Source organism: Conger conger, chromosome 7 (assembly GCF_963514075.1).
Source record: "Conger conger chromosome 7, fConCon1.1, whole genome shotgun sequence".
NCBI lineage: Eukaryota > Metazoa > Chordata > Actinopteri > Anguilliformes > Congridae > Conger > Conger conger.
Window position 1 is genome coordinate 2,574,278 of NC_083766.1, and position 15,002 is coordinate 2,589,279.

General features: G+C 51.8%; 1 protein-coding gene across 1 annotated transcript in view; it reads left to right on the plus strand.

Annotated features, from left to right (window-relative positions):
• LOC133132466 (la-related protein 1-like) overlaps window positions 1-14,806 on the plus strand; it is a 42,085-nt gene extending 27,279 nt beyond the window's left edge. Inside the window, 13 exon segments of the mRNA XM_061247923.1 lie at window positions 411-555; window positions 1,541-1,717; window positions 2,364-2,522; window positions 2,902-3,309; window positions 5,130-5,225; window positions 5,227-5,254; window positions 5,804-6,000; window positions 6,532-6,638; window positions 7,087-7,244; window positions 7,594-7,738; window positions 10,830-10,939; window positions 11,038-11,165; window positions 11,524-14,806. Coding sequence (XP_061103907.1) covers window positions 411-555; window positions 1,541-1,717; window positions 2,364-2,522; window positions 2,902-3,309; window positions 5,130-5,225; window positions 5,227-5,254; window positions 5,804-6,000; window positions 6,532-6,638; window positions 7,087-7,244; window positions 7,594-7,738; window positions 10,830-10,939; window positions 11,038-11,165; window positions 11,524-11,715 — 2,050 coding nt within the window. The 3' untranslated portion in view covers window positions 11,716-14,806.
• The last annotated feature ends 196 nt before the right edge of the window (window positions 14,807-15,002 follow it).

Sequence of the window (15,002 nt, forward strand, 5' to 3'; positions counted from 1 at the left end):
ATCTGCCTAGTACGGACCCGCTATCTTTAGCCTAGCGTTCGGGCATGTGTGAAATGCGCGTGCGAGTGTGTGTGCGAGTGTCTTGTGACTGTAACGTGTGTGTGTGTGTGTGTGTGTGCGAGTGTCTTGTGACTGTAACGTGTGTGTGTGTGTGTGTGTGTGTGTGTGTGTGTGTGTGTGTCGTGACTGTAATGTGTGTGTGTGTGTGTGTGTGTGTGTGTGAGTGTGTGAGTGTGTGAGTGTGTGAGTGTGTGAGTGTGTGTGAGTGCGTGTGTCCTTCCTGCAGAGAGTACTACTTCAGCATCGATAACCTGCTGTGTGTCGTGTATTGTGACGGTAACACTTGGGCGTGTGCGTGTGTGTGTGTCGTGACTGTAATGTGTGCGTGTGTGTGTGTGTCCTTCTTGCAGAGAGTACTACTTCAGCATCGATAACCTGGAGCGGGACTTCTTCCTGCGGAGAAAGATGGATCTGGAGGGCTTCCTGCCCGTGGGGCTCATCGCCAGCTTCCACCGCGTGCAGGCGCTCACCACGGACATCAACCTGATCCTGGAGGTCCGCACCCCAACATTACACCCCAACATTACACCCCAACATTACACCCCAACATTACACCACACACCCCAACATTACACCCCAACATTACACCACACACCCCAACATTACACCCCAACATTACACCCCAACATTACACCACACACCCCAACATTACACCCCAACATTACACCCCAACATTACACCACACACCCCAACATTACACCACACACCCCAACATTACACCCCAACATTACACCACACACCCCAACATTACAGCCCAACATTACACCCCCACACCCCAACATTACACCCCAACATTACACCCCAACATTACACCCCAACATTACACCCCAACATTACACCCCAACATTACACCCCACACCCAACATTACACCCCAACATTACACCACACACCCCAACATTACACCCCAACATTACACCCCAACATTACACCCCACACCCCAACATTACACCCCAACATTACACCCCACACCCCAACATTACACCCCAACATTACACCACACACCCCAACATTACACCACACACCCCAACATTACACACACGCACACGCACACATACATACACACACGCACACATACATACACACGCACGCACACAACCTCACTCATACACCCCTGCACGCACACACACCCCTGCACACATACACACGCACACACACCCCTGCACACATACACACGCACACATACACACGCACACGCACACACACACACGCACACATACACACGCACACATACACACACCCCCACTCTCAGACTCCGACTCACAAACCCACACACACTTTTATCCAAAGCCACTTCTGATTAGCCTCAGCAGGGGCCAGTCCCCCCTGGGACAGGGGGCCTTGCTCAAGGGCCCAACAGCTGCTCTGATCTTATCGTGACTACACCAGGGCTTGAACCACCAAGCTTCCAGGTCAGTCGTGCACCTCAGCCCCTCGGCCTGCAGGCTGCCCTGTTCTGATTAAAAGCGTGTGTGTTCGCAGGCTCTGAAGGACAGTAAAGAGGTGGAGATCATCGACATGAAGATTCGCCGGAAGGTGGATCCAGAGAAGTGGCCCCTCCCTGGCCTTTCGGCCCCCGACCACACCCAGACCGATTTCTCCCAGCTCATCAACTGCCCCGAGTTCGTGCCCCGGCAGTCCTACGAGAAGCCCCCAGGTGCCCCCCTTACCCCCACCCACTGCATTTGACCGAAAGGGAGATTTAAAAACCTTTATATGTACATTTTGTCTAAAGCAATGTACAGTGAGTGCATACCCAAGGTCATTAGAACAACTACAGCTCAGGTGGGATAAGGTACAATAGAGAATCTGCTGTCTTCAGCCATGAACATCAGGTCTAGTCCACATTGTAAATAAGACAGTCAGTAAAGTCTTAGTCATGTCTATAGACACAGATGTTTTGTTGTCTGTGATTGGCTGAGAGGCTTATCGCTGATCATTAACGCCGCGTTTACATTGGTTCTCTTATCAGTGGAGTTTACCGTGCTCCTATGCACACACTGTCCACTAAAATGGCTGTCTATTCGCTGAAGCAGGTCGGAGAGTGTGCAGGGTACAGGAGTGTTGAGTGGGTTACAGGAGTGTTGAGCGGGGTACAGGAGTGTTGAGTGGGTTACAGGAGTGTTGAGCGGGGTACAGGAGTGTTGAGCAGGGTACAGGAGTGTTGAGCGGGGCACAGGGTACAGGAGTGTTGAGCAGGGTACAGGAGTGTTGAGCAGGGTACAGGAGTGTTGAGCGGGGCACAGGGTACAGGAGTGCAGGTACACAGGTGTGCTTTCGTCTGAAGGACAGTGTCCGTCCCCAGGTGCCCTGCGCGCCCCCCACCCCCCCGCAGACGAAGAGCGAGGATGTGAGCAACCTGAAGACCCTGCCCAAGGGCCTGTCGGCCAGCCTGCCCGACCTGGACTCCGAGTCCTGGATCGAGGTGAAGAAGAGGCCCCGCCCGTCGCCAGCACGACCAAAGGTGAGGAACCACAAAATGGCTGCCGTTAGGGTGAGAGATCTGGTCAGGTGTGGTATACTTCCACATTGTTGTAGTGATACATGTCCTTGTGTTGTTGTTTATATTTATTTGTACTATTATAATTTTTCTATATTGAACTATATTTACGATATACTTTATTTACTCTTCCATATTTATTTCTGTTAATGTTGTTATGGTTATTGCCTTTGTGACCATTATGAGGAAGTGTTTTATTACTGTCATTACTGCGATTATGAAATGTTGTATTTTATTTGTTGCTATTGTTATTGTAGTTATTTTATTGTGGCTATTGGTGAAGGCTGAGGTGAAAGCTAGCGTTTCTCTCTCTCTCTCTCTCTCTCAGAGCACCGCCTCCCAGAAGGCGGAGGAGAGCCGGTCGCCGGTGCAGACCAGCCCCGCCCCCGCGGAGGCCCCCGGCGACGCCCCGGCCCCCGGCCCCCCCCGGGAGGAGCTGGACGAGCCCGAGGAGCTGGACTTCATGTTCGACGAGGAGATGGCGCAGATCGACGGCCGGCGCAACACCTTCACCGACTGGTCGGACGAGGACTCGGACGGCGAGATCGACGACCGCGACGTCAACAAGATCCTGATCGTCACGCAGACGCCGCCCTACCTGCGCAAGCACCCCGGCGGCGACCGCACCGGCCAGCACACCTCCCGCTCCAAGCTCACCTGCGAGCTCGTCAAGGTCATCAACGACGGCCTCTACTACTACGAGCAGGACCTGTGGGACGACACCTACGAGCCGGAGTACGCCACCATCAAGGTGAGTCGCCCATTTTACAGCCTTTCAACACCGCCGTCAGTGTGAGTGTCGGCCATTTTAACGCCTTTCAACACCACCGTCAGTGTGAGTGTCGGCCATTTTAACGCCTTTCAACACCACCGTCAGTGTGAGTGTCGGCCATTTTAACGCCTTTCAACACCACCGTCAGTGTGAGTGTCGGCCATTTTAACGCTTTACAGCCTTTCAGCTCCACCGTCAGTGTGAGTGTCGGCCATTTTAACGCTTTACAGCCTTTCAGCTCCACCGTCAGTGTGAGTGTCGGCCATTTTAACGCTTTAAAGCCTTTCAGCACCACCGTCCGTGTGAGTGTCGGCCATTTTAACGCCTACGGACTAGAGTACGCCACCATCACGTTGGGAGTCGGCCATTTTAAAGCCTCTGAACATCACCATTAAGGTGAGAGTCAGCCATTTTAAGGCCTACGAACCCGAGTAAGCCACTATCAAGGTGACAGTTTGCCTGTTCGCATTTTTAATGCGGCCTTTTCACCGGTGGAGAAAAAACGGTGCGTTATGAAACCCGCTGAGTCGATGTTGCGACGCACATCCATCGTCAGAAGGCATCAAAACGTGTAATTCTTTGAAATGTGGGGGAAAAAGCCGCGGCGGCCGGTTGAAGTTGGCGGTTCTGACAGGTTCCAGCAGCGTGGGTATTGAGGGCTGCCCGCGGGCCGGCTGAAAGGCCCGGCGTGACCGGGCTCTTTCTGGATGGGCCAGGACCGGCGGACGGCGGGCGGCGCCGTTTGTTGTCCTTTGTGGCGCGTCTCTTTGTGCGCTCCTGGCGCGCGGAACCGGCCCGTTTATAAATACGGCCCCTTTCTCCCGCTCAATCGCCCTACGGGTTTCACCAGAGAAGCTCCTTTTCCCGGGAACAGGAGGATGGCTCTCCGCGTGTCGGAGGTAGGCTGCGCTTATTTGCTGAATCAAAAAAAAAAAAGTTTTGTTTGTGTTTACATTTTGTTGTTTTTAACCGGCCAGGATGGGCTCCCCCAATGTAGCTTGGGTTCGTCTCGAGATGTCGTCCCATCAGAGCTTTTCCTGCCGCTGTTTACATTATTATTATTTATTATTTTGTTTGCGTGTCTTTTTATTTTTAGTATTTAGTATTATTTAGTATTTAGTATTATATTTAAGTCTCTCCTGCTTGCTATTTGGTGGTTCAGGCCTGGTGTTGGCCCTTCTGCTACTCTGTAGAGCGTGTTTTGTGTAGAAAGTGCTAGAAGTTTTTACGTTTTTGATGCGAGTTGTCCCTGGCTCTTATTTGGGTTTGGGTTTGTTGTACATCGCTCTGGTTATGAGTGTCTGCTAAATCACTGGAATGTAAATGAGATTGGTGAGCAGAAGCGGAAATGGATGTGCTCATCGGTGTTTCTCTGGGTTGGCTTTTATATGGCTTATTCAGGTTCTGATGCCTCGTGTTCATCCAGGGTGCTGGTGGCACTTTGGTACGACGAGGAATTTTAATAATGTATTTATTCAAATATAATGGCATATGAAATGGCTAAATCTTGTTTTAACTGTCTGCATTTTACTGTAGAACAAGGGAGCAGAACACATTTCATTTTGTGGAGTAGATACTGGTGTTAAAATGGATGTTCGCTTTTGGGTTTGTGTGAATCTCTAGTGGAGAGATGTAAGGGAGCTTTTCTGACTGGACTCTTTCTCCCTCTCTCTCCCTCCCTCCCCCTCTCTCCCTCCCCTCTCTCTCCCCCTCCCTCTCTCTCCCTCCCTCCCTCCCTCTCCCTCTCCCTCTCCCCCTCTCTCCCTCCCCTCTCTCCCTCTCTCTCTCCCTCTTCACAGCAAGAGGTGGAGAACTTCAAGAAGGTGCATCTGATCAGCAGAGAGCAGTTTGACTGTCTGACCCCTGAACCGCCTGTGGACCCCAACCAGGAAGTGCCCCCCCGGCCCCCCCCCGCCCCAGCAGAGTAAGTACAGCAGGAGCGCTAATGCTGCCTCAGATTTTAAACTTTTTAAGACCAGTTGGCATGTTTGTGTGCTGGGAGAGATGGTTAACACAGAGCTCTAACTCTCTCTCTCTCTTCCCACATACGCTGTGTGTGAGTGAGGTCTCACACACACACACACACACACACACACACACACACACACACACACACACTCTCTCTCAGTTCCCACAGACGCTGTGTGAGAGAGGTCTAACACACACTCTCTCTCTCTCTCTCTCTCTCTCTCTCTCTCTCTCTCTCTCTCTCTCTCTCTCTCTCTCTCTCTCTCTCTCTCTCTCTCAGTTCCCACAGACGCTGTGTGAGAGAGGTCTCTCTCTCTCTCTCTCTCTCTCTCTCTCTCCTCTCTCTCTCTCTCTCTCTCTCTCTCTCTCTCTCTCTCTCTCTCTCTCTCTCAGTTCCCACAGACGCTGTGTGTGAGTGTGTGAGAGGTCTAACACACTCTCTCTCTCAGTTCCCACAGACGCTGTGTGTGAGAGAGGTCTAACACACACACTCTCTCTCTCTCAGTTCCCACAGACGCGTTGGCCAATAAGCTGTTTGGAGCTCCGGAGCCCTCGGCCATCGCTCGCTCTCTCCCCACCACGGTCCCCGACTCGCCCAACTACCGCACGCCCCGCACCCCCCGCACCCCCCGGCTAAAGGACCCCACGCAGACGCCCCGCTTCTACCCTGTGGTGAAGGAGAGCCGGCCCGTCGATGCCAAGGTGAGCCAGAGTGCCTGCCAGAGTAGTGTGAGAGAGTGTGTGAGAGAGTGTGTGAGAGAGTGTGTGAGAGAGTGTGTGAGAGAGTGTGTGAGAGAGTGTGTGAGAGAGTGTGTGAGAGAGTGTGTGTGAGAGTGTGTGTGAGAGTGTGTGTGAGAGTGTGTGTGAGAGTGTGTGTGAGAGTGTGTGTGAGAGTGTGTGTGAGAGTGTGTGTGAGAGTGTGTGTGAGAGTGTGTGTGAGAGTGTGTGTGAGAGTGTGTGTGAGAGTGTGTGTGAGAGTGTGTGTGAGAGTGTGTGTGAGAGTGTGTGTGAGAGTGTGTGTGAGAGTGTGTGTGAGAGTGTGTGTGAGAGTGTGTGTGAGAGTGTGTGTGAGAGTGTGTGTGAGAGTGTGTGTGAGAGTGTGTGTGAGAGTGTGTGTGAGAGTGTGTGTGAGAGTGTGTGTGAGAGTGTGTGAGAGTGTGTGAGAGAGTGTGTGAGAGAGAGAGCTCCATGCTGTTTGACGTGAGTGTGTGACGCTGTGTCTCTTTCCTCCAGACGCCGCGTAAGAGGAAGACCCGTCACAGCTCCAACCCCCCCATGGAGTGCCACGTGGGCTGGGTGATGGACTCCCGCGAGCACCGGTCCCGCACCGCCTCCGTCAGGTCAGAACCGACCCCAACCGGTCTGAACCGGCCCCAACCGGCCTGAACCAGCCCCCAAACCCAGTCCTAACAGCACCCCAAACCTGAACCGGTCTGAACCGACCCCAACCGGTCTGAACCGACCCCAACCGGTCTGAACCAGCCCCAAACCCAGTCCTAACCGCACCCCAAACCTGAACCGGCATGAACCACACAGCCATGAACATAATTTCCAGTACACATGGCAAATAGGCCATTTGACAGTATGGAATTAGGACCAACTATGGTATGAAGATATGAATACAAATGTAAATACAATCTAAATACAAATGCAACTGCAACTAGAGTCAGAGTAAAACCAGGGGCTGAAAACAGTTCAGCCCGGTCCGCCTATATGACACGCACATGTCCCATTCGTGATGGTGCGTTTGTGAGATGTGTAAATGTGTGAATGTTTTCTGTTCCTCAGCTCCACTGCCAGCCCGTCAGAAGGCACCCCGGTCCTGGGGAACTACGGCTGTACCCCCCAGTCGCTCCCCAAATTCCAGCACCCCTCCCACGAGCTGCTGAAGGAGAACGGCTTCACCCAGCACGTGTACCACAAGTACCGCCGGCGCTGCCTCAACGGTACGCCCCTGTGGGACCCCCCAACCCCCCAACACCACCCCCACACGCCAACCCTGCCCCCACACGCCAGCACCGCCCCCATCAACACCACCCCCACACGCCAACCCTGCCCCCACACGCCAACACCGCCCCCATCAACACCGCCCCCGCATGTGTGTTTTCACCCCTTCCCTCTTCCTTTCCTTGCCTCCTTTCCTCGCTCCAAGCTCCATCCATCAGGGGAGGCAAGGAAAGGCAGCCAGAAAAGGAGGTGAAGGTTGAAAACGTGAATTGGGGACTGGAGTGTCCCGAGGTGTCCGCTGGAGTCATGTGACCCCAGGGGTGTGACCCGTTGTTCTTGTCCCTGCAGAACGGAAGCGGCTGGGGATCGGGCAGTCGCAGGAGATGAACACGCTCTTCCGCTTCTGGTCCTTCTTCCTGCGGGATCACTTCAACCGCAAGATGTACGAGGAGTTCAGACAGCTTGTGGTGGAGGACGGCAAAGAGGGATACCGGTAAATTTATCCTGAGAGATGCAAAAGAAACAGAGACACACACAGATGCACACACACACACACACACACAGACAGACGCGCACACACAGATGCACACACACACACTAGCTTTCCCTCCAGAAGCTGCCCACGCCCACCAAAGAACCAACTTTCCCTCCTGAAATTGTAGCCAATCTGAAAAATCCCTGATCTGAATGTTTTCTGCTATCAAATGACTAAATGCCACTGCAGTACAGGAGTGTGCACGTCAGAGGGGCCCCAGGAGCACAGAGAAACAAACACTTTTCAAAAATTGCCAGTTAAGTGAGGACCTCTACGAAAGTTGTATAGATAATTAGCCTTAGGATGCTATCGCTAGCAAAACCAAGAGAGGACTGGCTTTTTGGTCCTCAATTAAAAAAAAAAAAAAAAAAAAAAAAAAAAAAAGACCTCACTGGAATGCAGTTTCTAAATGTCTGGTCCTCAGGAGTATAGGAGTATGCACGCACACACACACTGCAGTATTAGATTGGCAGACGCTCTTGCCCATAGATCATTGATGGCCAGAGCTCCTAAATGCTGACTCATCCTGTGAGCGATGAAAGGGCCTCTTCAGACTCTTGGCATTAATTCCTCCTCATCGTGATTCAGACTGAATGGTGCTGTAAACCATTTTATTTTTGGGTCATAATACTTCCGCAATGTATTGGCTGCTGACGTACAGTTTGCAGTACTGACGTATGAACATTAGCGGTCGTTTAACCCGTTATCCATCCATCCATCCATCCATCATCACCCGCTTATCCGGAGTCGGGTCGCGGTGGCAGTAGGCAAAGCCGAGTATTCCAGGCGTCCCTCTCCCCAGCAACGCATTCTAGCTCCTCCTGGGGGATCCCGAGGCGTTCCCAGGCCAGGAGAGATATATAATCTCTCCAGCGGGCTCTGGGTCTCCCTCGGGGTCTCCGCCCAGTTGGACGAGCCCGGAAAACCTCCAAAGGGAGGCGCCTGGGAGGCATCCTGATCAGATGCCCGAACCACCTCAATTGGCTCCTTTCGACGCGAAGGAGCAGCGGCTCTACTCCGAGCTCCCTCCGGATGTCCGAGCTCCTCACCCTATCTCTAAGGCTGAGCCCAGCCACCCTACGGAGGAAGCTCATTTCAGCCGCTTGTATATGATCTCGTTCTTTTGGTCACTACCCAAAGCTCGTGACCATAGGTGAGGGTTGGGACGTAGGTCGACCGGTAAATCGACGGTCTGGTGCAACGCCCGCATTACTGCTGACGCTGCACCGATCCGCCTGTCGATCTCATGCTCCCTTCTACCCTCACTCGTGAACAAGACCCCGAGATACTTGAACTCCTTCACTTGGGGCAAAGACTCGTTCCCAACCTGGAGGGAGCAATCCACCGTTTTCCGGCAGAGAACCATGGCCTTGGACTTGGAGGTGCTGACTCTCATCCCGGCCGCTTCACACTCGGCTGCAAACCGCTCCAGTGCATGCTGAAGGTCACGGTCGGATGAAGCCAGCAGAACCACATCATCCGCAAAAAGCAGAGATGCGATTCTGAGGTCACCAAACCGGACACTCTCCTCACCTCGGCAGCGCCTTGAGATCCTGTCCATGAATACCACAAACAGGACCGGTGACAAGGGGCAACCTTGGCGGAGTCCAACACCCACAGGAAACGTGCTTGACTTTGTGCCGAGAATGCGGACACGGCTCTCACTTTGGTTATTCAGGGACCGGATGGCTCGTAACAACGGCCCCGGTACCCCATACTCCCGCAGTACACCCCACACGGTTCCCCGGGGGACACGGTCGAAAGCCTTCTCCAAGTCCACAAAGCACATGTGGACTGGATGGGCAAACTCCCATGACCCCGCCAGCAACCCTGCCAAGGTAAAGAGCTGGTCCACTGTTCCACGGCCAGGATGGAAGCCACATTGCTCCTCCTGAATCCGAGGTTCGACCATCGGTTGGAACCTCCTTTCCAGCACCCTAGAGTAAACTTTCCCGGGGAGGCTGAGGAGGGTGATACCCCGATAATTGGAGCACACCCTCCGATCCCCCTTCTTGAAAATGGGGGCCACCACCCCGACCTCCACTCTACAGGTACTGTCCCCGACCTCCACGCGACACTGAAGAGGCGTGTCAGCCAAGACAGCCCAACAATGTCCAGAGCCTTCAGCATCTCAGGGCGAATCTCATCCACACCCGGCGATTTGCCACTGAGGAGCTTTTTGACTACCTCCGCAACTTCTGCCAGGTATATAGGTGCAGATTCCCCCGTGTCTTCGGGCTCTGCCTCTTCCACAGAGGACGTGTTGTTCGGGTTCAGGAGCTCCTCGAAGTGCTCTTTCCACCGCCCGACAATATCCCCAGTCCGGGTCAGCAGTTCTCCTCCCCTGCTGAAAACAGCCTGAGACAAGCCCTGCTTTCCCTTTCTGAGTCGTCGGTTGGTTTGCCAGAACTTCCTCGAGGCCAACCGAAAGTCCTTCTCCATGGCCTCCCCGAACTCCTCCCATACCCGGGTTTTTGCTTCAGCGACTGCCGAAGCCGCAGCCCTTCTGGCCACCCGGTACCCGTCTGCTGCTTCAGGGGACCCCCCGGGCCAAAACCCGTTTAACCCGTTATGATCCGGTCTGAGTCTAAACTGGGGGGAAAAAAGGTAAATGAGTGGAGAATGGAATAGGTCATGGAGATCACAAGTGCTGACGGATGACACACTGGTCCCGCTTCTGCTGGCCCCTGGCTGGTCTTCGAAGGCTGACCGGGTCCTGGAGGGTTAAGGGCCTTGCTCAAGGGCCCAACGGCTGTGCGGATCTTATTGTGGCTACACCGGGATTAGGACCACCAACCTTGCGTTCCCAGTCATGTACCTTAACCACTACGCTACAGGCCACCCCATCCATACCCCCCCATGGAGATTAGATTCCACCCAGAGTCACCTTAAGAAAAAATAAAAATCATAAGCGGAAAAATAGCGAGGCCAAATAACAAAATGGCGTCCTGATGGGAAGGGTTGGTAATGGGGCTGGGCCTCTCTCGCTGGGTTCTGGGCTCCGTACGGTGTCCTCACGCCGTGTGTTTCTTGTGTCTCTGTCCCCCAGGTATGGCCTGGAGTGCCTGTTCAGGTACTACAGCTACGGCCTGGAGAGGAAGTTCAGGCCCGACATATTCAAGGACTTCCAGGAGGAAACGGTCAAGGACTACGAAGCAGGTGGGCCTCGCGCCGTGACGTGCATCGCTCGTCACCGTACGTGCTAACGTGCTAACGTGCTAACCCTCCTCCTTCTCCTCCTCCTCACGCCCCCGCAGGTCAGCTGTACGGACTGGAAAAGTTTTGGGCGTTTCTTAAATATTCCAAAGCTAAGAACATGGATATCGACCCGAAACTGCAGGAGCACCTAAGCAAGTTCAAACGCCTTGAGGACTTCAGAATCGATGTAAGTCTAAAAACGTCATATTTTTTATTATAAAAAAAAGCTCTACATTGGTCAGGAATATCTCGCCCAGTTAAATACTTTATGTGCCCGTTTGCCGCGATGTACTTCTCTGTGGAGTGTGAGTGGAGCTGTATGAATGTGCAGGCTGGTACAGTGGGCGGTGTAGAGGCTCCGTACAGGAGGCTGCCCCCCTCTAATCCGGGCCCCTGGGCCCCCAGGCTGGAGGCTGCCCCCCTGTACTCCGGGCCCCTGGGCTGCCCCCCATGTCGTTGAGCGTGGGCTTCTCACGGCGGTGTTGGTGAGGTTAGGCGTGTCGCTCACTCTCTCTCCCTCTCCCTCTCTCTCTCTCCCCTTTCAGCCGCCGATGGAGGAGGGGGGGCGGAAGAGACACCCCTCGAGCGGGGAGGGCCGACGTCGACACACCTCCCACCCCTCCAGCCGACCCGCCAGCCAATCGGGAGGCCCCAGTCCTGTCCCGGGCCCCCCCCGTGACGATGCCAAACCCTCGAGCCAACGACCCGCCTCCTCGGACGCTAAGCCCCCCAAGTAACCCCGCCCCCCCGGCCGGGGAGGCCACGCCCTTTTATTTTGCCACCGGGGGGGTCCCAACACTTCCACACGCACGAAGAGAGGGGGCTTCCTGGCCCAACCAACGGCTCACTGTTTGAGAAAGCACGCTCTTCCTTTTAACACCCTTTTTTTTTTTTTTTTTTTTTTTTTTGGGCAGTGGGGGGTTGTTTTTATCAAACGCCGACATTTTGTCTTGATGAGAAGACGGGAGAGACCTGATTGGATGGCCAAGTGTCATGTGCTTGTTTCACTGAGTTTTTATTTTTTGCGCGAAACCTTGAATTTTAATCCCCCCCTCCCTTTTTGTTTGTCAATTTGCTGCTACTGAACTGGCAAATTTTATTTTATTATTATTCTTTATTTTATTTTAATTTTTTTAGCCTTCCCATCGTTGGACCCCCCTTTCCATCTGACACAGTTCTGTTGGCTCAAGGATGCACGAGTCCGTTCTCTGTGTGTGGATCTTTTATTTTATTTTATTTTATTTTTTGGTGAATTGGAGACTGATGCTTTGAGAATAAAAATGGACTCTGCTGTTTTTGGGGCTGGATAACGGAAGAGTAAAATCAGAAAAAGTAGAAGAAAAAAAACAAAAAAAACTTTTGACTCGTACCAATCCCTCTAGACGAGCCGGATCTGTGACAGTTGCCTTATTAACGGGTTTGTTTCTCCTTCCTGCAGTTTGTGCCGCTGCTCTTAATGTCGATTGTACAGCGTCATCCGCCCCCCCCCCCCCCCCCGGCCCGCGTGAACTCTGACCCCCGCACTCTGACCCTCATGGCTTGTCTTCCACGTGTCACACGGAGTCGCTGGTGTCCAGGCCCCGACGCCGCCCCGCTCTGTTTGCAGTTTGTGGCTTTTTGTGCTGAATCTTCATGAAGGGAGCGTGGGTGCGCCTGGCCCCCCCTCCCTAATTCTGCTGCCCCCACCCCCCCCCCCTCACAGGGAGGACGGGGCACGTACATCCATCATAATCAATCTCCAGGAGGACTGCAATCAGCGTTTGCAAATACTTGAAAAAAAAAAAAAATGAATAAAAGAAAAAGAAAAGGTAATCACAGTTACACCTTAACCCCAGAGAGTGGAGTGGGTGTGTTAGGGTGGGGGGCGGGGGGGCGTGGTGGGCGGATGGTTGTGGATGGCCCCACCCCCCCCACCCCCACTGCGAACATGGACGCATCGTGATGAAATGCATGGTTTAAAAAAAAAAAAAGAAAAAAAAGAAAAAACCTGAAAAGGAAAAAGCAGAACAATTCTAGTGTCTTCTCCCCGAGAACCCCCCCCCCCCCTTCCTGCTCGACCAATGAGAGGACACCGTCCCTCCATAACTGGAGACGGAACGCCCAATCAGGGCCGTGCAGGGAGTTCTCGCCCCCACTGGTCCAGCCCCCTCGTCTGCGCTGCAGAAATCCAGCGAACGCCAGTGATCCGCAACACAACAAGAGTAAAAACGATTCACAGGGATAATGTCGCTCTTATCCTGTCTGAGTGCTAACCGTCTGGATCAGAGGTTACTATGGCTGTTATGGAATTGTGATTTCAACAAATGACGCCTCTCTCCCCCTCCTAGTTCTTATCGTTTATAGAGCAAGATGATATTCGCCTTACTCGTGTACGTACTTTATCTTTATTTTTTAAAGGAAGTGGTCTCATAATCTTTTAATGCTTTTTAAGTTTAATTTGCTGTGTTCTAGCTCCGCTGTGGAGGTGGGTATGTCAGTGCTGCATATGAACTAGTCGGCGCTTCTGTGGACCTCGCGAACAGGAACGTAGCGGTACTATTAAAGGGAAGCCGATATCAACGAGACAACTGGCATTAAAAACGAAAATGGTGATTCTTTTCTTTTTCTTTTCATGTCATGGCTAAAGTATAGTTATTGCAGAGATTTTAAAGATTAATTTTGTTTACAGATTGCATGCATAGTGAAGCAGTGGATTGTTCACTTTACAGCAATTCATACTTTCCATCACATGCGTTTGAGCCAAAGTCGAACCTCCTCGTGGATGTTCCCGTCGTTATTAGTGGTAAATATTCGGTGGGTAAGGAGACGCTCGTTTCGAGCTGCGCTTTTGATTCGGCGCTAAAGGTGCAGATGCGTGCTCTTTCCGCCACCACACTTCTGACAAGAGGCTTGTGATTGGCTAGCGGTTCCTCTGCCAAAACAGGCTTGTCACGCGCCAACTTCATTTTCCATCCTGCTAAAGATGCTCAACATTAAGCAGGCAGATTTAAATCCTGTTTTTAGCTTTTTCCTGTTTTTTTTTTTTTTCTTTTTTCCTTTTTGTGGGCTCAAGGGGGCTGTGGGTTTAAACGAGGAGGTTGTAGGACTCATAATTGATGAATCGCTTAAGAATCGTTTACTTCAAGAACAACAAAAAAAAACAAAAAAAAAACACAAAAAATCCCCAAACATTGTCGTAATCCTCTGAGAGGATGTGTGATGAGTAAATGCCTGGCCACTCATTAACCACCGGGGGGAGCTGTTCCTCGCGGACGACTGCACACTGCAAGTGAGTCCACCAGGGGGAGCCCTTTCTCACGGACACATGCACACTTGCAGTGAGTCCACTCTCCCAGCAGGGGGTGCTGTAAGCTGCCGGCCTCTTGCATTATGGTAGAATCTGCTAAGCAGCTGGCATTTCTATTGGCTCTTTGGAGGCCCTGAGGTCATGTGGTCAGGTGACACACCTGGGATTCGTGTGTTTCGGGTTCAGAGGTCAACGGCTGTTTATGTCTGGGGACAGAAAAGGACAAAAAATTCCATAAAGCCATATAAATAAATAAAAATAGCTGTATATGATCCAGTATAATGTTAATAGTTCATAACCATTACAATATCCTAGACTTGTTGCGAATAAAAAAGATGAAAATGGAACAAAAAAATATATAAAATGGAAAAATGTAAAATACTTGAATGAGATCTTGTATTATAACATTTAATATTCATAATATCTGCTTTGTAGGCTGATGTGATTGGCTGTTAGTGTTATTTGTAATTTGTAGTAATTATGCTTTTCCTTAATGAATAAAAAAAAATAATAAAATGGACAAAAAAACCTTAAACACCAAATGTGAAGCTTGTGCATTTTCTTAATTCTCTATTCCTTGTTGGCCTTCTGAAGACTGCAGGTTTTGCATTCTCTACAAAGATGGGGAAGTGCGTTTACTTTTTTTTTGTTGTCATACTGTCATTGTCCGTCTGAAAAGTCTGCAGTTTTTTTGGTAAGTACATGGGGCTTAGGCTCAGCACTGCTGGACAATGAAAC